Source organism: Neopelma chrysocephalum, unplaced genomic scaffold, assembly GCF_003984885.1.
Source record: "Neopelma chrysocephalum unplaced genomic scaffold, ASM398488v2 Primary Assembly neopelma1_43, whole genome shotgun sequence".
In the NCBI taxonomy this organism is placed as follows: Eukaryota; Metazoa; Chordata; class Aves; order Passeriformes; family Pipridae; genus Neopelma; species Neopelma chrysocephalum.
In genome coordinates this window covers 11,226,277-11,250,791 of record NW_020897702.1, presented here as the reverse complement: position 1 = coordinate 11,250,791, position 24,515 = coordinate 11,226,277, and the positions used below count along the sequence as shown (strand labels likewise).

Genomic DNA, 24,515 nt, shown 5'->3' with positions numbered 1-24,515 from the left:
TTTTTACCAGTTTTAATTTATTGAAATGAATAATAATCTTTGAGGTTACAGTATATTTACACAAACATTTTTCACTAATCATAATAATTGACAAACTCACATTAACTCAAAATGTTGAAAAATCAAGCAATAACTTCAGGATTCCTTTTTTTCCTTTTTTTTAAAAATGATTTTCTCTTTTAGAATTGGGTGGAAAAAGCAGAGAAACAGAAACTATTGTCAGACACCCTTGACCTTTCAGAGCTGTTTCATCCTGACACATTTCTCAATGCCTTACGCCAGGAGACTGCAAGGTGAGGGAAAAATAATCTTCCTATTTGTGCTAATGTGCCATTGCTCCCTATGTGTGAAGATGGTTATTTAATTTTCGGGACACAGATGCAGCAAGTTATGTCAATTGCTATAATTAATCATCTCATTTGTATTTCTTGCCTTGAAGTAAAATAACTGTGAATTACTTGTGTAAATGCTGATTGTTATTTTTTTTGATTAAAATAAAGATGTATTTTTCTTCAAAGTAAGAGTAAGTATGATGTGGTACACATTGAAAATACATTGGGTTTAGTTTTTTGTTTCATTTCCTGTTACATGTCTAAGATTTACTGTATATGTGTTTCCTTTGCAGAGTAATGAGCTGTTCAGTGGACAGCCTTAAATTTACAGCTTCATGGAAAGGGCGAATACAGGAAGGCAAACTCCAAGTTAAGGTATTTTACCGGGATGTTTTACTAGAATTTTTAGGATGTTTTGTTAGCATAGTCCAAGTCATCTGTCCATAAACTTTTTGGAAAACTAAGGCTGGTCAATAGTATACAGCTACAAAAATGGTTGACGAGCCACAAAAATTAGAAAAAGATGGCAGTATCTGTTTTATCCTCCCTAGTCATAGTGCTCATTTAAAAATTAAGCTTATTCTTGCTCTATTTTCTTCAACCACCTCTTAGATAAAAATTGAAGCTACGATTCCATTAGTTAAAGTCTAACTCTTGTCCAGAAGGACTTGTGTCATGTAGCAAGGGGAAATACACATATAAATCAGTCAAAGGCCATACGTTAGCATTTGCTGAAGCACTGAAAAGAGACCTCTAAGGAAGTAATCCAAAGTACACTATGATATGGCTGGTTTTTTATCTGGTAAAGACCCGACAATTTTTAAATTAATTAACAATTTAATCTTAGACCTACAACCAGCAGCCATGAAGTGACCAGTGATTGCTTAGACAGCAAAGTCTGGTTTAATTTAGCTTCTTAACATTTCATGTAGAACTGCCACTTTGGTTGAATCCAGATCTCTGTGCACCTTTTTTATACCTAATTTTCTAGACAATTGACAAATAAGTTTTCTACACTATGTGTTCCAACAGGTATGTTGGTCCCATGATAATCCTGCACAGCTCCAAGTTCTGTGTTCAGCATAGAGCAAAGCACTTAAAACTGCATCCTCACAGAAACACGTGACTAATGCAGGGCACTCACCACATGACTTTTTTCCTCATGTGCAGCTAAAGCAGGCAGATTGCTAGACTAGGAAAGCAAGTGGCAGGGTACGTTCTCTAGTCTGATAGTCCAGGCAGACAGAAAGCTGTGGGAGATATTTGGGATCTGGGCTGGCTGCTGACACTGTCTAAAATTATTAATACAGAATGTGTAAGAATTCATATTCCTAAAATCTTAATAGATTGTAAGGCCAGTAAAGATAACTGTAATCATCCAAACTGACCTTTATATAATACAGTCTTTAGAACTTTGTTGAATTAATTCCTGTGGAACTAGAGAATATTCTTTTGAGAATTATTCAATCTTAGTATTTAAGTAAGAGTAATGGTTGCCTACTTCTTTTAATGAGAAACAGATAGGAGTGTAGAACTTGGAGATAAATAAACCAAGGGACTTTTAGGGCAATTCAATTCCTTGAAATAAACCTGGTATATGACAAACCTTGTAGCCTGCAAATCATGTTCTGAGGTTACAGATTCATCTAAGACTTCTACCAGTAAGCCAAAACTGAGTTTCACATCTCAGGCCACTCATTCTAGTAGGCTAACTATCAGCTGTAGATTCTAGGAGCCTGAACTTCTTCAAAACCATCCTAACATCTTTGAAAAATGTCAGAAGTCAATGTCAAATACCTCAACTCCGTGCATGAATAATTTTACCTCAGTATTTTCATATATTAAAAATAATCACATTATTTTACGGTTGCAAGATTGAAATAGCTGCTTGGAAAATAAAGAATTAGAGGAAAGAGTTTTATAACAGTACTCCAGTTGTTATTAAACTTCTAATTGAAGCTTCTGCTATGTGAAAATTTATGTGGTAAATTTTTGGTAATACTAGTTAAAGTATACTGTTAGCAGTCTATGTCATACGTAGGCAAAAAGGTTAATGTATATTCTCTATTGCCTTGCAAGAATGAGTCATGTTCCAAGAGGAACCAAAAATAAAAAAATAATTTTGTTTAAGAGCAAATTCTTTGCCACAGGAACAGTACAGGCAGTTAGATGAGTGGTTATTTTTAACAAAACATAAGAATCCTGTCAAGTTTCTTCACTTGATTTGAATATTATCTTTACCTCTAAGAGCAATATTCATTTAATCTCTATTAATAAGTATTCACTGGTATTTTCACTGCTCCTTTGAATCTTTGATGAACAGAAAGGCTTTGAAACCCGTTGCAATGCTGAATATTTAGGTTCCTTACCTTTAGAGTCCATCTTCATGCTCAAGGAAAACTGGGGAGAAACTTTCACATTAGTAAAGCTAAATACCACATGCACTGTAACTAGGGCATAAAAATGTCATTGATTCAGAAAAATTGTTCTCTAAAATGTGTCTTGTTTGATAAGGATCCTAAGGATTGCACATTAGGCTTGGTTCATCTCAGCAGTATGAATTTTAAAACTGATAAAGTAAACATTGTATCTGCAGTTTCAAGAATTCAGGCTAACCTTGTGGAATGGGGAGCTATTCTGAGTAGGGACTCAAAAAAAATCAGTCAGCAGAATAGATAAGTCCTTATACACATGCTGTGGTGAGATAGCTGGGACCTTGTTTTATCCCACCTAAATCAGAAATTGTAGTTTACCAGACTTCCCTGCAGGAACTAGACCATAGTATAGGCTATTCTGAGGTTTATCAGTCTCAATTTATGCTAATGGTGCTATTTCACTTTGCATAACTAATTCCACTGAGAGACTTGATTCTGTACTCACATAATTGGGGAACTCTGTTTTAGGATATGGGAGAGTTGTGCTCAAGTCCTTGAATCAATGAATATTTAATTAATCTTATAGAATGTCTTTTTTGAAGAATTGAAACACATAGGAATGCAGGTGAATTTAAACCTGATATTCACATATACTTTGTATGACTTTCTTATTCACACTGTCAGTTAGGGAGTGATTTGAAGACATGTTCTTTGAGATTTTTTTCCTTGCCTTTAGTTTTAAAAGTTTTTGATGCCTTAGAATTTGTTCTTATAAGGAAAAGGAGTAAATTTCTTTATGATCTGTATGATGAAAATGCTTTCTCAGTCTTCCTGTAATTTTAAAAAATGCATCATGCTTCAGCAATTCTAGACATTTGACCCTACTATGCCAAAAAATGCAAATAATATACCCTGCGATCATCTGTAAGTCAGAAGCATGCAGTGGTAGAACTGTCAGTGTACAAACTACAAAGTAGGCAGAAGAACCCTCAATCAGGCCGAGAACACACCTTAGTATGTATGAATTATCAAATCAGATGGTAAATTATCAGTGTTAATTTAGGTGATAATTTAGATGTACAATGTGGAGTAGATCTCTTCTAGTAGTATGTGATGTATATTTGATTTAGAATCAATCTATGTAAAATTACACCTTCTTTAATATCCCTTCAGACTGCTTTAACAAAAGGTACTGAAAATGTATGGCTATTGCACGTTTATCACATACGGAAATGCAAATACATCTCTTCTGTTTGCTTTGTGCACTGATTGTGCTGATGTACAAAAGCAGGTAGTCATTCCTTCTGGCATTCCACTTTATGTTATTGTAGAAAGGAGGGAAAGGAAGAAACATGACAAGAGAATTATTCGGTAGTAAGTACTATGAGCTTGTGTAGAACTTAATATATTTATTTAATATAAATAGTGAAAAATAAAAATTTATTGCAAGTCTCAGTATTAATATTGAAACTATATACTCTTAGCAATTGACAGATATATTATTGTAGGGCATCCTAAGAGGTCTTTTTTTACAATATGCCCTCATCCTGAAATACCAATAAATTAATGATGGAGGCATGTAGAGTTAATGAAGTGAAAATATGACTTCCAGAAGTCTGCTGTAGTTTGCATGATTTCATAGGAAATTATGGCATTAATTGGTAAGGGAAAATTAATTGCAGAAAATTTGAAATTTTGGAAACAGACATGCTTTGGACCATGGTATCAGCACACTTTCTACAAATGTATTTTAAAAAAACATAGTCTATAATGTTTAAAAATAATTGTTGTGAACTTAAACTAGTACCAATAGTTGTGAAATGCCAAATTCTTTGTAAGAATTCAAATTTTAAAAATTATGGTCAAGTCTTGCCATTACTCTCAGCTGTGTTGCAAAGATACTATGATTATAATACAGATGCTGTGAAATCCATGTCCTTCATAGTAATTGTAATTTCTGTACAGTATTTATCATAGCAATGAGCACATGGCTCTGCAGTACTCAGCCAGACAGTATCAGAAAGTATATTGTTCTGGTGTTATTGGGTTTTTTTCTTAATGTCTTTTAATATTGCATCAAAGTAAACATTTTGGTCTTAATCTTAAAAGGAGTTTCTAACATTGGTTGAAGTTTTCCAGGAGACCAAATGATATTATTTTATGTAACTATAATGTCAAAGGAACCACTAGTGTCCAAAGAAGAAACGTGGAGTAGAAAGAGATTTTTCAATAGGTGACCCACTTCTATTAAATTTCTTTTAGAGATATTCAGGATGGCCAGACCTTTGAACACTCCAACACTAAATTTTAAAACCTATTCATCAGACCAATCTTCCCTCAATAACTTTGCCAAACTCATTTATTTATCAAATTAAACTTCATAACAAAATTCCCTGCAGAATGCAGGAAGGGTAGAATGAAGAACACAGGAGATGAATCTTTCTAATATTAGTGTGATAGGGATAAGTAAGAGCTTTGAAAGCATTGAATCAGAAGCGTAGTGAGATAAAGTGTAATCTAGGACCTGTGCATATAATAAAGTGATGTCTTAAGTATCAATGTTAACAACAGAGACCTGTAGGAAGGAGTCTGTGAGAAAGCCTCAGTATAATCATTAGTAAGACTTTCTTCCCTTTGTGCCATTTATGATATTTTTATTCATAATCTTTCTTCTTGGAAGACAGAAGTGGCACTGGAATGTATATCGGCTATTGTTAAAGATTACTGACACCTAAAATTCTTTTTTTCTGCATAAAACCAGCTTTTTCCGAAATCTCTCTGGAGCGATTTTGAATCTGAAAAGAAACAGTGGAAAATATCAAATGTTAGCTTTGTATCTTAAAAGCAACATACCTGAAAAGATCACAATAAACTTGGCAGGAGAAATGAGACTAGTGTCACATTTTCATAATGAAGAGCAGACCTTAAGCTTTTGAAAAGAGATTGAAGGAGAAAAAGAGTTTTTGCAGTTCCCGATAGTAAGTCTGAAAAATGTAATTAATTTCACTGAAGGCTTCTTATAATAATTTGTGAAAGTTAAAGTTAGACAAAAAGTCATACTACTCTGAACTTTCCATTTGGGGTTGTTTTGTTTCAGGTTATCCACAGTTTTGAAGGCTTTACTGTAAGTTCTAGTCTTTATGGATGGAGCACAGATTTCTCCAAAGAATGTTGTTGACTTCTCTGATCACTGTCCAAGGAGAAACACAGCTTTGTTCTATGTATTTTTTAAAAGCCGTGTTTCATAACCGTTTTTTTCATATTAGAATATGTACATCTGCATTTCACACATTGTGAGGATGAGTCCCCAGATCAGAGTTAGACAAAAATATAAGTTTAAAGAAGAAAATTCTTGAAGAGTGCAATGCCTGTCTACAATCAAAAGAATAATTAGATATTAAAAATGCAAAATGTAATCTTAGGTAGTACACGGTTAGTAGACAATTGACAAAAAACCCCTAACACCTGGGAGGAAAGCATTGCTTTGCAAGCAGGACAGTAACCCCCATTGTGTTACTGTTTAATTCCAACTTTTCTTATCAAATAATTTTAGAATATTAAAATTACCTAAGAAAATTATTTCCATTATATCTTCTATGATACTGATCTTCATTGTAACATCATACTTTAACCCATTTTAAAAATCTGGTACACTTTTTAAAGTTTCTTGCAAGGGAAAATGTATTTAGGAAATGGTATTTTTCTCCATTTTGGTTATGTGGTCGCTCATTCAGTTTACAACAGCATTCTATTTCCTAATTCCAGCACTGCTTTGTTAATCTTGCATTTGGTGAAAGCTGACCTCAGTATTACAAATTTGGTTCAGGGCTTTAGTATGATAATATAATAGACAGATGATTTTCAGACTGTAGTTTCTGTTAGAGATCTGCTGCAGCTTGAGAGTTAGCCTTTTGAAAAGCTACATGAAAGTTAATACTGGGTTAAGTTTTATTACTGTTAAAATTGAAGTTCTCACTTCAGCAGGTAAACTGACAAATATTATTATTATTTATACTGGCAAACTACTATTATTTGTACTGGGAAAATAAAATGATCAACAAATATTGAAAATTTTAGTTAGAGGAAATACAGAATAGACATCACTGTCACTAATTTATGGAAGACTTCAGTGAAGAAAAAAGGGAATGTTTCGTTCAGAGGCTGAAATTATTTACTAATCAAAAGAAAAAGCATTTGAAACATGTTACATATGCATAGTTACAGAAGCATCTGTGATTCTTATTTTTTTTTCCAAACAACAGTTAATCTAAGAAATCTTGAGTTTTGTTAAATAAAATTTTCTCTTGTGTTATTTCACTATATTTTGTTTGCCTCTGCCGAAGCTCTGTAACCGCACATTCCATTCTTTGAAAACTACCTTCAGACTTCCAAGCAGGAAGCCATGCTTATTTCAGTGATTGTTCTTCCCTTTTCTAGGCATTGTAATGATTGTGTACTTGGCCGTTGCTATCATAATTCCATTAATCTAATGCCAAGCAACTGCAGTTTCATAATTGATTACATTTACAGCTATTTTTCTCCCGCATTTTAAAGAATGTGAATCCAAATCAGAGGAAGTTCATGCCAAAGTGTGGTCCAGATCTTGCTTTTAAATCATGTTTCCTAGTCTCATGCAGAACATTCCAATAATTAATTTCCTGTTATTTAAAAATTTGGTCACAGTAAAAAGGTTCATCATTTATTAAAGCACAGTGTAATCATTATTGACATTTCAAATCTGTTCTATATGTTTGAATATTTTATATTTCCATGGCAGATCAGTGGCTTACAACTGGAAGGCTGCCGTTTTGATGGAAATCGACTTTCAGAAAATCTGCATGATTCTCCCAGTGTGTCATCTGTTCTCCCTTGTTACATGGCCTGGATTCCACAGGTACTAAATTATTAAAAGCCCTAAACTATCAAGACCCATAATTTGATTTCTTTTCTGTGTAGTAGCTTTTCAGTATGATGTTGCTGACCTGTTTTCCCCTTCATTTCAAAATAAAAAGCCCAGTCTTTACTAGGAAAAGCAGTTACTTATTTTATTTAAAACAGGAACTTATTATAATTTTGTCAATATTCTTTAGCTTCTATTGCTTAGATGAAAGCAAGGACTTTATTTCAGTCATAACTTTTTTTTTTCCTTGTCTTTTAAAGTCATTAGCATATTTTCAAAAGTCTGTTTAGTAAATGTGGACATGTGTTTGGGATTTTATTCCTAGAATATATTTTCTTTGCTTTTTAAACCTTACATTAAAATGCAACAGCACTAAAAAAATAAAGAATATGGTGTGAGCTGTAAGCAAAGAAAGCCTTTCCCCTACTTAAACTAATTTAAAAATATGTCAATGCTTGCAGATTTTAAGATGAAAGCGAAGTAATCCAAACAGTAAAAATTGTTACTGCTTCTGTCCTCCAATTATCATAGCAATCTCCGATAAATAATGCAAAAAGTTACGTAGAAAATATTCAAGGATGTGTCTTATGACTAAAAAAGAACTTATTGTAGCATTCATCTCACCTAAATTTAGGTGTCTCAAAGTTAATTACCTGGTATGACTTAGTCACCTTAGCTCTTTCTTTGGTCTCGGTAAATGCTGGGTGTCTCAGGAAGCCCATCCCATCCAAAGGTAACTGGGTTAAATCTCTATCTAGGTGTGACTCTAGAGACAGCCTAGACCCCTAACTCTGGGAGAGACAGGTGAGGAGAATCCCACAGACACTTCTAAAAGAAAATATATTAAGACTTTCACACCAAAAATCAAGTGAAAAATAGAAAATGAGAAGTAGGATGAATGCAGTTTTTTTCCCACATCCTGTAGACATTAACTCATCAAGCAAATAAATTTATTAACTGTAGTCTATTGTTTGGCAATCCACATAATTCAGCAGTTGTCTCTTGAGAAAGCTAATTTTGGTTAGAAGACTGTCAAAAAAAAAGTTCACTGGGCTAAAGAAGTTGAAATTTCCGTTAGAATTGAGTTTATTAACTATCATAAATTAGGACAATGGTTAGATTTGTCATATATTGTGATAGATATTGTTCAAGAAGTTCCATTGCTATCACACTACTGTATCCCAACTTTTCTCTCATTGTTATATCTTGCAGTGGAAGTATACCATCACATTATAGTATAGCAGCACTGTACTAAGATTTAGAGCTTGAGCACTGCAGTAAATGCTTGCCACCATCTGCACCACTGCTCCCAGCTTGGATGGGATAGAAAATACTGAAAATTAAAAAAAAAAAAAAGAGGACTGAAAACCAAAACACAAAACCTGTTACAGAGTTGACCAGTGAAAGATTTTTCAGTTCTTCAGTAGTTGATAAGATTTGTTTTCTTTAGATAAATAAATGGATTTGTAATTTGCTTGAGAGGTGGTACCTGGGATAAATATGGAATTGGCAGACACCTTAATATATTGGCTCAGAGGTAGATGTAGAAGGGTGGTAATATGCATGGTTTTCTATGGTAACACCAAATGGAAAAATATTGGAAATTAGTATTGTAAATAGCCTTCCCATTGTTCTGAAAAAACATTCATCTTGTCTTAGAAATAAAACAGATTCCTAAGTATTTTTCTGAATAACTCTATATTTAATAAACTTCAAAGACAAGATCCAAAAGTTGTGAGATAGCAGAGAGCTTTATCTATAAAATATAAAAGTGAGATAGTTCAGTAATCACTTAATCAAACTTCTTCTAATGTACTTCATATTTGAAATGAATAGCAGCTGAAGTGTTTGTGCTGGAAAAAAATATAGTTCTTATAAAACACATACCAGAAGCTGTCAACTGCCCAGATTTTAAATTCAAAGTGTCTCTAAGGAAAGCTTTTCTGAACTGTTCTACTCTTGACTTGTTTTGCTATGAGCTTCACTGTAAAAATTGACCATAATCAAACACTGTGCTCAGAAACCAGGGCAGAATTGGACATTATGCATTTCCCCTTATTTCATTACCTCTCCTTGGGAGAAGAGTGCATAAAGTTGAACATATTATCTTAGGATTCCTAGGTTTTGAATTTGTTTTCTTTTCCCTATAAAATCTCTTTTTAAATCTAGTGAGCAAAAATGTATGTATTTATAATGCAATGCTTTGAGGTAATTTTCAACTAAACTAAAATAAAAGTGAAATCTCTAAAAAAAAAGGAAAAAGTAGCCTACATGATTTCTCTGAGAGAATCCCCTCAAAATGCTGCAGCGGAATATTTTGGGCTACTAACATGATGCTTATTCTCATTAAACTGTGAAGGTCCTTTCCAGTTTTAATTCACTGATAGATCCCAAGCTGTGAAGGGTGTCACTAAAGGGGATGGAACTGTGTTTGAGGCAGTCTGACAAAAGAGGATTTTTGGACTGTACTTAAGCCAAGGACATAAGGATTTGTGGTTCAAAAAGACTTTCACAGAATGGCTTTAACCCTCAAGTAATGTGATTCCTTAAAACATCAGTGGGATTGAGAAATGCACAAGAACAGATATTTTGACCCTAGAAGGTGTAAAAAGAGGTCTTTGAAAGCAAACTGGCTGACTTTTGGCTCCCAGCTTTGGCAAAACTTAAATTCTCTGATTAACATTTTAATCTCACAGTGGCAAGTGTTTTGTCTGCTTCCCTTGGTTCAGTGTTAACCAGGGGATAAATGGGGTAAGTATAAGCCTTCTGAGAATAGCTGAACTCTCTTTACAAACTTCTGATTATTAAGTTACTCCATAGAAATATTACAGGGCATGGACCCTCTGTAGAGATTTAAACACTGGTGTCCAAAAGACAGGGGAAGTTGATTTTTCAAAAGGGACAACAAAATTCTTCAGTAATGGCAAGGCATGTGCTTTAAACAGTTATTGTTTGCACATTTCCTTTTTCCTGTTTTTAGTTATTTTCCAATATTGGAGCATCACTAACTCACATTTGATGTGATTTGCTTTAAAATGACACATTTTTATTTTAAATTCCTTTCTGACAAGTGTGCTGCTTTGTTACTTGGTTCTCGAAAATCTTCTGACACTTTCCTATTGACAAGAAGGACATTTTGAGTATGATGGAAAATGTGCTTAATGTATATCAGTTCAATCAAACCCTGAATTATTTGCTAAATAAATACATAATTGGTTGAAACCTAAATTACATACTACAGGAGTCTAGTCTGAGTCTTTGAGCACAAGTCTATGGTCACACTTATGAATAACTCCCCGTGCAAAGCCCTAGGAGGAAACTGCATCCAGGTTGCATACAGTTTGTGGTACAGGCAGCGAAGAGGAGCTGTTCCTGTTCTCAGAACAGGGCATTTCTTGTTCATCAGGACACAGACTGAGAGATAAAGCCATGGCTTCAACCAAGGTCCTTCCACGAGTAGTGTTACGATATAATTTTAACTGTGTAAATAGCAGTACTGCTAATGCTGGGTGAAGTACATGTATAGGAGAATAAAAATTATAAATTAATTCAAATGGAAGTTCAAAGGTCTCAGTTCAAATCTGTATGCTTGAAGTTAGATTGATAATTTCCTACTTAGGCATTTAATGCAATTGACCTGTTTTGCATAAGTGCCAGAGAACCCGAACTGTGACTGTGATCAGTATTAGTAGGAAAGGCATTAAAAAAATTTTTAAAAAATTTAAAAAAAGTCAGTAAACTTACCTTTTTTTTTCTCTTTTTTTTTCGTTTCTCTAATGTAACTATTTACATGTTCCTACATGTCTAGAAGTGCTAAAAGTATTTAGAAAGGACTAGGGAATTTAGGCTTTTTGTTTGTTTGTTTTAAGTTGTAGTCGAACTAAACTGTGGATTTCTCTCTGGGTTCCTCTTAATATTGCGCATTAAGTGCAGGCCCTGTGAGACTATAATGTAAGGTATAGTAGTTCTCTCTGTATCAGAGAACAATTTTTACAATTGGATTCCATGATGTTAGAAATCATTGTTTAAATCCATAAAGTAGCCTGAAAAGTGTGGGCTAAGATTTTTTTTGATTGTATCTCCTGAAATATCCCTCTTGCAAATATCTCAGACACAGATCACAACATGGGCTGTGTCACAGGAAGAGCACAGGGTTGAGCTGCAGGGATGGAGGAGGCAGAAGGGCTTACCAAGGGCACCGGCACTGCCCACACCGGGACTTCAGCCTGCCAGAATAGGAGCTCCATGCAGTACAGCACAAGTGCTTCTGAGGGGCCTTCTCCCTGCAGGAAACTGTTCAGCACTCCCCTTGCCCTGGTTTGCAGACACTTTTGACATGTAATTTTAAAGGGCAACTTTAGCTGAACAAAGATTTTGAGATGTAGTTCACAGGATCACCCCTGTTAGATACTTTCTGGAGTTTTAGTTACGGAGCTAGCAATTTTTCTGAAGTCTCTGCTTTGTTGGTAATCCTTGGTAATCCTTCTTCTTTGTCACCTGGACCAAGACTTTCCTGTCCAAGGCTGTAGTGTCTAAACTGTATGTTAACTTTAGATACCAAATCATTGGAGATTATTGCTTTCTCATGTTTTGTTGTCTAAGTGGTAACTAAGTGCTTGCTTATTGACAGGATGCATATGGTCCATATTCTCCAGAGGAATGCATATCTTTACCAGTCTACACTAGTGTGGAGAGAGACCGTATGGTGACAAATATTGATGTACCTTGTGGAGGAAACCAAGACCAGTGGATTCAATGTGGTGCTGCTTTATTTTTGAAAAATCAGTAATGTGAAACTGCATTAACTTGTGAAGTTAAGAATCATTTAAACATCTAATTTCTTACTTATTAGAAGAAACCTTTAGATTTATCGCTTTTGTGTTTTTAAAGCAATGATTTATTAATTCCTGTTAATTTTTTTAAGATATATTGAAGTAATTCTGCTTGTATAGAACTTCATTGTACCTTTGTTGGATATTGTAAAAGTTAACATGGCACTATTCAGCAAACTGCTAATTTGGGTTTTTTTCTCTAGATTGTAATGTGCTCCATTTCTTTCTCAGACTTGCTGAAATCTCTTTTGTTCTGCCCAGTAATATTGAATATAAACTCATAGTCAGCATTTTTTCTTTGATCGTTTTTTTCATTATCCTCTTGGAACTGTTATCCATATATCTCTGTTATTTAATAAAATAAAATTATAAAACCCTCTGTAACTGAAATGGAATGTTTTACTTGAAGATAAAAGTCAGGATAAACGCTTCATTCTGCTTTAATGACGTTTTACTTGTAATTATATTCCTTTGTATTGGTAGAAAATAATAGGATCATCATAAACTTCAAGTGAAGTTACAAATTCAGTTAGACTACTATCACGATTGTTATCTAGAAGTTACTGAAAAAAAAATTTATGAAACTATGCTAAATTCCAGCAAGAATGTTCACATAAAGGCCCAAGATAGACAAACAATTCCTTAGACAAATAAAAGAGGTTTTCATCCAGTTATTAAATGAATAACAGAGGGATATAATAATGCTTTTGGTCTGTGATGCGACAGATGCCTGGAGTCTTGTTCTTAGTGCAGGATACTCAAGTTTAATTTCACTGGTTCATGATTTATCATGTTGGGATGCTGACATAGCATTGGTGTGCAATTAGACAAAATCCCAAAAGAAGGAGGAAACCCAGAACCCAGCAGGAAGCAACATTACTGATGAGTCATAAAGTCTCAGCATAAGAATTGAAAGTGTCTAATTTTTAACTGGAATTACAGAATCACCTCATGAAGATATTTTTAAAAGCCAAAGGCAAATAAACACTTTCTTAGTTTGCTTAGAAAACAAAATAGATGTCTTAGCTCTGATATATCTGATATATTGTATATTCATTTGGAAGTAGTATTTAAATTAAGACTATATTTCACTTTCCTGATATTTTTCATTGATGGCTTGAAGGAGGGAGAAGCAAAGCAGAGAAAAGACTGGCCACATTTCCAGGTCAACTTCCTGAAGAAAGTATTTTTCTCTCTTCTTCTCTATTGTTCATTATTTAAACTTATCTTTTGTCTCTATTTAGAAAGTTCCTATTTTAGTTGTTCTTCTAATAAAAAACTGTCCTAAAATAATTTGATACAAGTGCACATACATTTTTAAAATTTAATCCTGTCTAAAAGAAGAATAGATTTATGTGATACTTTTCAGATAATTGTCTCATCTTCCTTTATACATTTAACTCTGATTCACTGAGGAATGAAAATGTAGCAGATTTGGAAAAGAGTTGTCTGAAGAAAATTTTGGAAGAAAATGACAAAGTCTCCAACAGAACAGCAAGCACTTGTATAAATGTATGCGCGAGCTTTGTGAGAATTTACAGGGTGATTTGGCCAGAGAAAGGATTCTGCTATACTAGACTTTCTTGGAGATGAAGTTTTGCTGAAGGCAACTTGGGCTTTCAATTCCCCTAGACACATGTAAAGAACATGTTGCAACTTTCCCTTTTGGTCCAACATTTTTCCATAAACTAGACTGGGTTTCAGCTTTCAAGTATCTCAAAACTGAGGGATCAACTGGCTCTCATTAGTTCTGGCTTCCCTTTTGTGGACAGGTAGAGAAATACAGATACTCAGCTGTTCAGATAACTACTTATGTTAGGGCAAAGATGTCTGAAAAGTAACACGTATTTTAACCTAACTTGCCCAGAAAGTAAAGACCAGAGATGTAGTAGGTGGCTTTGATGACCCATCTTGCTTGTTATGGAAAAGAAAAATGTACTTTAATGAGTTGTAGAAACTCTGAAATAAATCATTAGTAGAACCTTGTGGGGATTTTCGTGTTTTAGTTTGTGGGGTTCTTTTCCTCTCCTAATTGTAAGCTTCAAATATGCCTTCCATATTGCCAAGTGTAAATATAAATATTATTTAAAGTCTCTGTTTTCAAGTCTCCTCTTTGTATATATTTAGTCAGGAAGTCTTTACTGATTCGACTAATATTCAGATATTGATGCTGTCAGAAAGAACACATGTAAAAGAGACTCCTCCAGACCTACCACACTATATTTCTATTGCAGGACCAGGTACTGATTCAGTTTCTTACTGATAGCTTGTCTGATAGGCCACGTCAGAATTGGCCTATCTCTGGAGGTTTGTTACTTCTTCTATCATTTACTTCTACCACAGATTTAGAACTGTGTAATATTTCTCAGCTCACAGCATCAGGAGTTTTGTTCTCAGGAGATGCATTCATGCATTTCGGTCAGAGCACCTTTTCTCTCTTGAGTGCTAAGTACTGTTAGCCAGCTTGATTAAATCTCCTTTTGTTTGGTTCTCCTCTTGGTTTAGAGCCCTTCCACTTTACTAGAACTGTCTGTTTGCTTTTGCTCTTTCTGAGATCTTGTATGAGTAATATGAAAAAAACCCCAACCTTCTTAATGTTTAGCTATAGCTAGAGCATCAAATTATATTTTTATTTTGACAGAAGTCCTTTGGGAACCCATCAAGACTGTTACAGATGTAAAAGGCACTCTCTTCCTAGGTGTCTTTGATGTCTTTATTTTTTTCAGCATAGAACAAAAACTGATTTAAATCTCAAACTAGTTTGTCAGCTTGAAATCTATTAGACTTTTAGTTATGTAGTATTATCATTAAAAAAAAAACAAACAAGCTAAAACCCTGAGAGCTGTATATTACATTTGCCATGTATTAAGCAGTATGCTTTATACTTATTTTGATTAAGTGATTCACTAATCTTTCTTTCTCATGTCTCTCGTTATAACCCTGATGTTTTGGATGGCTCCCAGGTGACCTAAAGAGGAAAAAGAATTTACTTCTCATGTGTTCCTTGATACTTATTGTCTGTTTGCCTTGTATAATGTGTTTTCTTTCTACCCAATACTGCAATCTAAATGAAAGATACTATAGGTAGCTGCCACTCTATATCATAGGAATTATATTTTTGGCAGTAAAAACAGAACTGTAGAGTGTTTATTACCACCAAAGTGCAGCTGTATCGCAATCATAGGCCATTCACAAGTATGAATCAGGAAACATAAGAAATAAAAACATTGGAAATGCCTTAATGCTCTGACTATGGTTTGAGGGAGTCTGTTCTGCTATTCAGTTTTAAGGGTATAGGAACTTGTAAGACTAAGTTATATAAAGAGATCCTAGAAAACACACATTACTGCTCTGTAAGCACTCTCTTTTGAATACTTGAGAAAGGCGTATAAAACCTTTAAAGAATAGCAAAATCTTTGAAAATAATGAAGATTATGCAGTAATATCTGAATATCTTTAAAATACATTTCTTTTTTTGTTTTAAAAATGCCTTTATTTTATATTTTAAAATGAACAGTTTCTTCCTTTTATGCTTTATAGCAGTCAAATTTCTATCAGATATTGGTGCTGTCATCCATTGGAAGACATGCTGTTTGGTGCATTTAGCAACTTCACAGCAAGTCTACTGTCACAGAGCATGCTGTGTTACCAAACAGAAAATTACGTTTGTTGGAGAGTCAGACTCACTTTCTATTATTTGCAATAAACCACCTTTCAGAAACAAGACCTACAATGGTGATAGAGTACCTCACATGTTCTAGTGCTAAAGGGAAACTCTTTAGAGTCGATTAAAGATTTTTTCCTGGAAAATTTTTTAGAATTTCACTAAAATCTAAATGCTGCAGTAGAAGGCAAGTTATGCAAGTTATGCTGAGTACAAATAGAACTGATCATGCAAATTGTCTTTCCCCCTTTATTTCTTCATTTCAGCTTTCAGAGACCAGTACTCAGAAGAGCAGTAATTTGTCCCCAGACAGCTGTATAATTGTTTGAGCTAAGGGGGGAGAAACCTGGAGTCTATGCACAAAAGCATTAAAAATAAATCATATGAGTTCTTAAGCTGATAGACTGTCTTTTGTTGACAAAAATGGGTTTACGTAAATTATACTTAATATTGGTTACCATACTAAAAATGTGCAGGCTTGGCTAGGGCTAGAAATTCCTATAGAAAGTTTTACATAGGCATTTTTAAATCCCTTTAATTTTTACATTTTCAATCCTTTGAAAATTAAATGTGTGAATAAGAAACTAGATGTGGAAGAGTCTGAAGACCAATAAAGAGTGGGTCACATCTGAGAAAACAAGCTCACCTGTTGTGAGTTCTTATGCTGCATTCTCCTTTGAAGGTGTATAACCTCATCAGTGCACTTGAGTTCTTCACAGATTAGAACCTTCCTTGGAAACCTGACTGCCTAAGAGGCCATCCTCCTTCACCTCAGCTCATCTTCTCCAGTGTGTGACGCTGCATAACTCAGCCCCATCTCCTGTTCTTTTCATTTCAGCCACTGAAACTGCTTGTATCAGAGCTCACTAATTGGATGTGTTTTAAGAAATGCCAGTCTTTAGGGTCTAGATTTCTTATTTCTAGTTCTCATAACCTTTCTGTAAGATGGCTAGAAAGCAACAGAGGAAGGTTTTTTCACTTTCAGTATGTTTGGTACAAACAAAAATATCTTTCACTAATGTGTTTTAGAAAATCAAAAAATAAATTGTTGTTACTTCTTTGAACAGCTTCAAAATAATTGTTGTTAGTATAGACTGCAATTTGCCTCAGATATAGTTCTTAGGGGATGATCTTTGTGGAAACTGGAGTGGTTATTTCCTTTTAAATTTAATTTAATTTGACTTAATTATAGTGCATAAATAATCATGATAGAATATACAGACAGCTTTGCACTGGCCAATTCTAGAGGGGGTGTGCATAGGTATGAGAGGCTAGTCAATGCAAGAATTTGAGTATTAGGTGTTAAAATACGATATTCTACCTTTTTCTTATCAAACCCCTCTGCATTGCAGTGTTCTTGTCCAACACATAAATTAACTGAGAGCAGAAATCATTTGAGGACAGTGTAAATGCACTGTCCAGTGTTCATTCCTGCTTGATGATCCTGTAAAGGAAGGTGCCTGAACTGCAATAAGCAGTTGCCCAAGAAGGAGTACGCATACCAAGGTCAGATATGTGTACTCTAACTGGGAGCAGTTTCTACAGAAGGGTGAGAATTGCTGCTGGCTTTGCATCTCAGGAGAAAGCAAGCTGCCCCTGCTGTCTTCAGAAGTCTCAGATACATTCTTCATATCATCCCCAGGGTTAAACCCACTTAATTTTTCAGAGCAGTAAACATGAATCGTCTTAACAGGTCATCTTCGGGAAAAGTAATCACAATTATGAAGTGTTCCAGGTAGGCAATTTCATCATCAGAGCTGTATGATTCGTCTCAATCCCCGACAAGGTGAGTTCTCCTCATGCTATCCCACATGGTACTACTGCCACGCCTACAAAGGAGGATGTTTCATACACTTTTCTCTCTCTACAGAGATCAAGAAGAAATGTTAATGTCTAAGAGCGTTTCTGGGATGGGCACAGTCATATCACCGTCTCCCACTAGGTGGTACTGTGGGCTAGACCCTGGTGAGAACCTGGCACAGGGAAGTTTACAGGGGTTTGGAAGACAATTTATTAGTCTATATAATATTGCGTCAGCAGTCTGTACCAAAGGAAATTTTCTTATCAGCAGTGCTGGATAAGCATCTACATCTTTAAAAAATGCTTCTGGTTAGTTGTGATGTGGTTCTTTTTAGAAATAAGTGATTCAGCAGGTGTATTTCTTGGTCCTCCATGCTTTGGTTGTGGAAGTGTATAGGGTACTGACTGACCACTCTGGCCTGTTTGCAGATATTTTGTACATCCTCAGTATCTGGGTGGGAAGAAGGAACAGTGAGGAGAAGTATGCCCTCACATCATGGAAGGTCAACAGCCTCCTAGATTGCATCGGGCAGAGCATGGCCAGCAGATCAAGAAAGGTGATCCTTCCCTGCACAGTACTGGTGAGACACATCTGGCATTCTGGGCCCAGATAATTCCTCTTGTAGTCAGACTTACATAAAGAACTAGCAGCAGAAACAAGTGAACCTATATAAATGTGACCATTGCTTTTTTGCCCTCCATAATAAATGGGAAACAAACTCATCAGTAGGATTACCCAGGGAAGGCACTTCACTCCTGGTAGTCACACCTGAAAGCTATGATTAAAAAATTAAAACAAAAACAGGAAACCATGTCATGACTGCCTCTCAGAGCATCACAGTGATATCTAAGGTCCTCTTCTCACTTCTTCATTAGACCTTTTGGAGTTGTACTTTCAGTAGCTGCACACAGGGGAATAAGAGTCCCCACTCCCTTTCAGATCATATGGGTAGTGCCTACACGTACCCACCAAGCTACACCATATGGCAAACCACTGTCCAAGTTTTTTTCTTTTCTGTAGAAATCAGTATGTGATAGAGTGCCTGATGCACAACAAATCTCTCTTATTGCAAGGGAATGTCCACAAGGAGACTTGGGCACCCTTCTATCTTCCCTAGTTTAGACATAGCCATAGATTCTATGGCTAATTGTGGCCAAGATTGTGGACTTTTTAGAAGTTGCATTGGGAGAAAGTGAACAGCTTTCAGACACCAAAAAATGTGGTTGACTCTTGAGAGAGAGTGGCACAAGCCATTAATTTGCAGCAGCAAGAAAGGAATGCTTAGACAAGAATTACTGGATATTTATGAGCCTTCCAATACAAGGAAGACATTGGAAAGCTTGAGACAGTTCAGTGGAGGCCATCAAGATGGTCAAGGGGCTGGAGCAAATGCCTGATGGGAAGAGGCTTAAGGAACTGGCCTTTTTCAGCCTGGAGAAGAGACAACTTTGCTGGGAGGGACTTATTGGCAGCTTGCTATTGCCTACAAGGAAGTTATCAAGTTCCATGGGGGGAGGACAGGGAACAGATGATGTTATAACTGCATATAAGGAAAAATATTTTCCCTGTGAGGGCAGTCAGGCAGTGGCACAGGTTGCCCAGAAAGGTTGTGCAGTCTCCATTCTTGGAAGTACTGAAAATTTGACTGGATAAACCTCTGAGCAATCCATTCCGACTTCAGAGCTGATCCTGCTATTGGGAACCTTCCAGAGTCCCCTTCAACCTGAAATGTACTATGCCTCTGTCTGCCAGGTTACTTACATGTTCATCATTTTAAGCAAAGTGTATCAATTACAGTAAGAAAATAATGTAATTTTGCTCTTTCTACTTTGTGCTCCATATAGAAATGACCTTCAAGTCCTTCAGTTTTACTGCAGCCTCATAAGCCATCAACAAGTTCAGAGTTAAGTCAGTGGAAAATGAAGCATTCACAAAATAAATGGATGATTGAAGTGTTAAACCATAATAGGGCAAGCCAAAAACAATTTAGAGGGACCTCACTTAAGGCATAAAAACAAAAATAAATGTTCTGAACACTTCAGAAGCAGGACACTTGCCAAGGAGAGTATTGGGTTATTAGATGAAGTGTAAAATGAGTACTCAGGGAAGGTAAGACCACAACACAAACCTAAATTGTTTACGTGAAAATTCCTTTCAAAAAAGCTGTGTAGTTCCCACACTGATTTCTCTCTCTCTGTTTTTTTAAATAAGGGATCATCTTAAACTGATCTGTCAAAATAAGAAGTCTTGGAAGAAACTGAAAAATATACTAATAAGAAACATGCTGTCAGGTCCTCATCTAGGAGTCCTACAGAAACTCGAGGAACTCAAGCACAATATTGCCTTGCTACTCAATATGGTGTCCAACCTATCATTTAAATGGGCTGTGGTTCTTGGGAAAGTTCACTTTTTCAACAGTTCTCCATAAAGATTTCTTTCTACATAAAAATTACTGAAATTGTAAACCAATAACATTACAAATCTATGCTGACCTTTCTTATTTTTAAAATAGTTGAGTATTAAGTCATATTTGTTAACTTTTAAAAAAGCCTTGATACAGTATCCAGGGATTTGCACAATGTAGAAAAAGTTGGGGAAAAGTAACTAAGCTGTAGAACAAGAAAAAAAGAGAAAGATGGAGGGAGAGAGTGAGTAGTGTTGTGCCATTTTACAACAGCTGAGGATCTCAATTTCCTACTTGATCTTTACTAGAGCAGGAATCTCAGGCCAGAATATGTGCTGTCACTCTTCAGTACAATGGCATACTTCTTTAAGGAGAAGTCTGCATTAATTTTACTGCTTTTATTACATTCAGACATGCTGTGCCCAAGAGCAGGTTATCTCTTAACATGTATACCCTTCATGCCTCTCTCTCAGATGCTGAATAATTGATCATCCTGAAAGATGGCAAAAGAGTAACCAGCCAATTTTTATTTTGCTCATATTGCTTATTTGTCAAATAATTGGTGCAAAGCATATTAACAGTAAGAAAGGAGATTCCTTCCTTCCTTCTTTCCTTCCTTCCTTCCTTCCTTCCTTCCTTCCTTCCTTACTTCCTCTAACTCAACTGGTATCTGGTTGGACATTAAAGTGTTAGGAGAGAATGAAGAATTTTTTTCTCTTGGCAGTTCTGATCCAGTTCATTTAAAAGAATAGATGGTATCACACTTGCTTCTGGGGCTTGCCTGGAGCAACAACAACAGAATCGCAGGAATTAATACAAACAAAAGTATTCTGACTACAATTCCTGATGGACTCCTGAAGTAACTAGAAACAGACCTGAAGGTTTCAAGCTGATCACTTGCATAGAGCTGCTTTTAGGAGTGAGCTGATGAGATGTGAAATTTGGTTTGCCACAGGCAAGTCAAAATTGTCCTGTCATATGTCTGTGATGCCAGTGTAATTAATCCCTGTAAATCTCAGTTTTAAATAGTTAAAACTAAATGTTTGGAACACATTTTACTCTACTTTTCATTGAATTAATTCTCTTTCATTGAATGGAAATGAAATTATCCAAACTAGTAAAACTGGAAACTAGCCTTAACAGAAGTGCAAGAAAGCTTTTTTCTTAGCATATTATTAATTGTCTGGTTTTAACATTACAGAAGACATTTATGAAGCATAGAAAGACCCTTGTGGTGATTTTCTTGGAAAGCCAAGAAGGGAGCAATACATTGGCCAAAGGACCACCTTTGCACTCAAACCATCTGCTGCTGAACGTTGCTGGAGACAAAAGGAGGATGGGGAGGTGGATCTTTGACTTGACCCATTGTGTGGGTTGTTTAATACAAGTGAGATTTTACAGTAGATCTCATATGACAGAAATTGTTTGTTAGCTATATTCCATTATGACCACCTTGAAGACCTGTCTAGGGGAGCCTCATTAACATAAATCATCAGAAGGCATAAGTGCCATGGAAAACTCAGAAGATTTACATGGACACTCTGAGCAGCTGTAAATCAATGTGTTTCTGTTGTCTTCAGGGAAACTGCTGGTTCACATCAACTGACGAAATGCCTCACTGAGTTACTTTGACCTTAAACGGCTCTATGCAGTGGGGGCAGTGGCTGGTTTGTTTTTTTTTCATGGGGCTGATTAAGAAATTTATGCTGATTTTTTTTTCCATTGAAAAATGATGATTCACTAGAACAAAAATGCAAAGTACATTGAAACCAGTCCTAAATAAAAGATTAAAAAAGGTTTTTAACACTTTAGAGTATCCCTCTAAGATACAGATCCCTGCTGCAATACAGAAGATTTTATCCCTTACTTCATAGGAATTTTCTGTTTTGAAATCTAAACATATTTCTTCATATCTAAAAGGGTACCAAAATAAGTTCAATGATACATCTAGGATGAGTCTAATTCATTTTCTTTAACAAATTATCCAATCACAAAATAAAATGTCTTCAAGCAGTTAACACAAAAATTACATGTCAAGAGAATTATTTTGCTTTTTAAACAAAGATTTGATTTAACCAAAGATCCACAAGTACGTTTTTTGTAACTACAAGGACCCATTTCTGCATTTAGAAAATTTAGTTTCCAGAGTCTGATCACTTTCAATTTACACACTGTAGCCTTTCCTCAAAAAATGTAACTACAGTTTTAGATCCCTTCTAGATGAATTACCTACCTGCTCATGACTCGAAAGCATGTGGCACTGGAAATTCTTTTCCCAGATTATAATAGTACGAGTAGTACAGGCTTATGATAGGTTGTAGTCTCTGTGTTAGAACATGTGCCATGGTTTATCATGCTATTTTATTCCCACAGATTACTACGATATTTGGGGTTTGTTTGGGGTACTGGAATGAAAATATAAAAAATATGTATTTTCAGACAACCAAGAAGACTAACAAAAATTTCAAATTCAGTTACTAAAATGGCTAGTGCCCACAGCAAAAAGTACAGTAAACAATCTGAAACCACAGACACCAACATTTCCCTTCAGAATTCAGAATATGTGGTGTGATATTTTGATAATTATGAATGGGATTTTGGATGTGCCTCAGGCTCACTAATCCTTTGGATTTAGGAACTTTATGAAAAATCCCATCTTGTGTTTTTAAGGATTTCATGAGAATTTGGTACTCAATAAACCCCAGGTCTATCAGATTTTTGCTGAAGTGTTGACATAGGCTTTTACTTGGAAATAATACCAAGGTATTTTTCTCTACATAAAATTACTCTCATCGGTATTTGAGTGTTTTCCAGTCAAGTTATCTGGTCCAAACTGGGACCAGATATGGCTTTCACCTGGCCTGGCAAGTCATCCTCAAATGTCAAGATGTGACCTAAAATCTCAGTTTAGCAGTCGGTCCCAAAAGCCTTGCCCCAGTTCCCAACGCTACCTAGGAGGAGTGGCAGGGCAGATAGCTTTGACACCTGCTGTCAGAGAACACTCCCTGTCACTGGGGTTCACTCACCTTTATTTTGCAGCCCTTTTTTTCTTTAATTGAAAGTGTAACAGTCCTTTCATCCTATGTTAAAATTAGTTGGTAAAGTAGGTGGACTGAAGCATCTGATGACTGATGCATCAGAGGATCCAGGGAACTAGAGTTCTGTCAGTCTAACCTCAGTGCTGAGGAAAGTTATGGAACAGAATATCTTGGGTGCAATCACATAGCATATGCAGGACAACCAGGTGATCAGGCCCGGCCAGCACAGGCTTAGGAAAGGCAGGTTCTGCTTGACCAACCCGATGTCCTTTTATGACTGGGTAACCCGCTTGGTAGATGAGGGAAAGGCTGTGGATGTTGTCTGCCTGGACATTAGTTAAGCCTTTGGCACCATTTCCCACAGCATTCTCCTGGAGAAGCTGCCTGCCTGTGGCTTGGACAGGTGCACTGTTTACTAGGTGAAAAACTGAATGGATGGCCAGGCTCAGAGAGTGATGGCAAACGGAGCTAAATCCAGTTGGCAACTGGTCACCAGTGATGTTCCCTAGGGCTCAGTATTGGGGCCGGTCCTGCTTAATATCTTTATCAATGATCTGGATGAGAGAATCAAGTGCACCTTCAGTCAGTCAGCAGATGACACCAAGTTGGGTGGGAGTGTTGATCTGCTGGATGGCAGGAAGGGTCTGCAGAGGGAACTGGATGGGCTGGATCAGTGGGCCAAGACCAATTGTATGAGGTTCAACAAGACAAAGTACCGGGTCCTGCACTTGGATCACAACAACCCCAGGCAGTGCTACAGACTGGGGGCAGAGTGGATGGAAGCTGCCCAGAGGAAAAGGACCTGTGGTGCTAGTCAACAGTGGCTGAACATGAGCCAGCAGTGTGCCCAGGTGGCCAAGAAGGCCAATGGCATCCTGGCCTGTATCAGCAATAGTGTGGCCAGCAGGAACAGGGCAGTGATTGCCCCCCTGTACTTGGCACTAGTGAGGACACACTTTGAATCCTGTGCTCAGTTTTTTGCCCCTCACAACAAGACAGACATTGAGGTACTGGAGTGTGTCCAGAGAATGGCAGTGGAGCTGGTGAAGGGTCTGAAATGTAAACCCTATTAGGAGTGGCTGAGGAAGCTCGGATTATTTAGCCTGGAGAAAAGGAGGCTCAGGGAGAACCTTATCACTCTCTATAACTACTTCAAAGGAGATTGTAGC

The 24,515-nt window shown here is 36.2% G+C and overlaps 1 protein-coding gene across 3 annotated transcripts in view; it reads left to right on the top strand.

Annotated features, from left to right (window-relative positions):
- The window catches only part of DYNC2H1 (dynein cytoplasmic 2 heavy chain 1), a 170,675-nt gene extending 156,143 nt beyond the window's left edge, over positions 1 to 14,532 (top strand). For all 3 annotated transcript variants that reach the window (XM_027677336.1, XM_027677335.1, XM_027677337.1), the window contains exons 86-89: positions 184 to 293; positions 626 to 707; positions 7,485 to 7,601; positions 12,238 to 14,532. In XM_027677336.1, the coding sequence (XP_027533137.1) occupies positions 184 to 293; positions 626 to 707; positions 7,485 to 7,601; positions 12,238 to 12,396 (468 nt within the window). In that variant the 3' untranslated portion in view covers positions 12,397 to 14,532. The remainder of the gene's footprint in view (positions 1 to 183; positions 294 to 625; positions 708 to 7,484; positions 7,602 to 12,237) is intronic.
- The last annotated feature ends 9,983 nt before the right edge of the window (positions 14,533 to 24,515 follow it).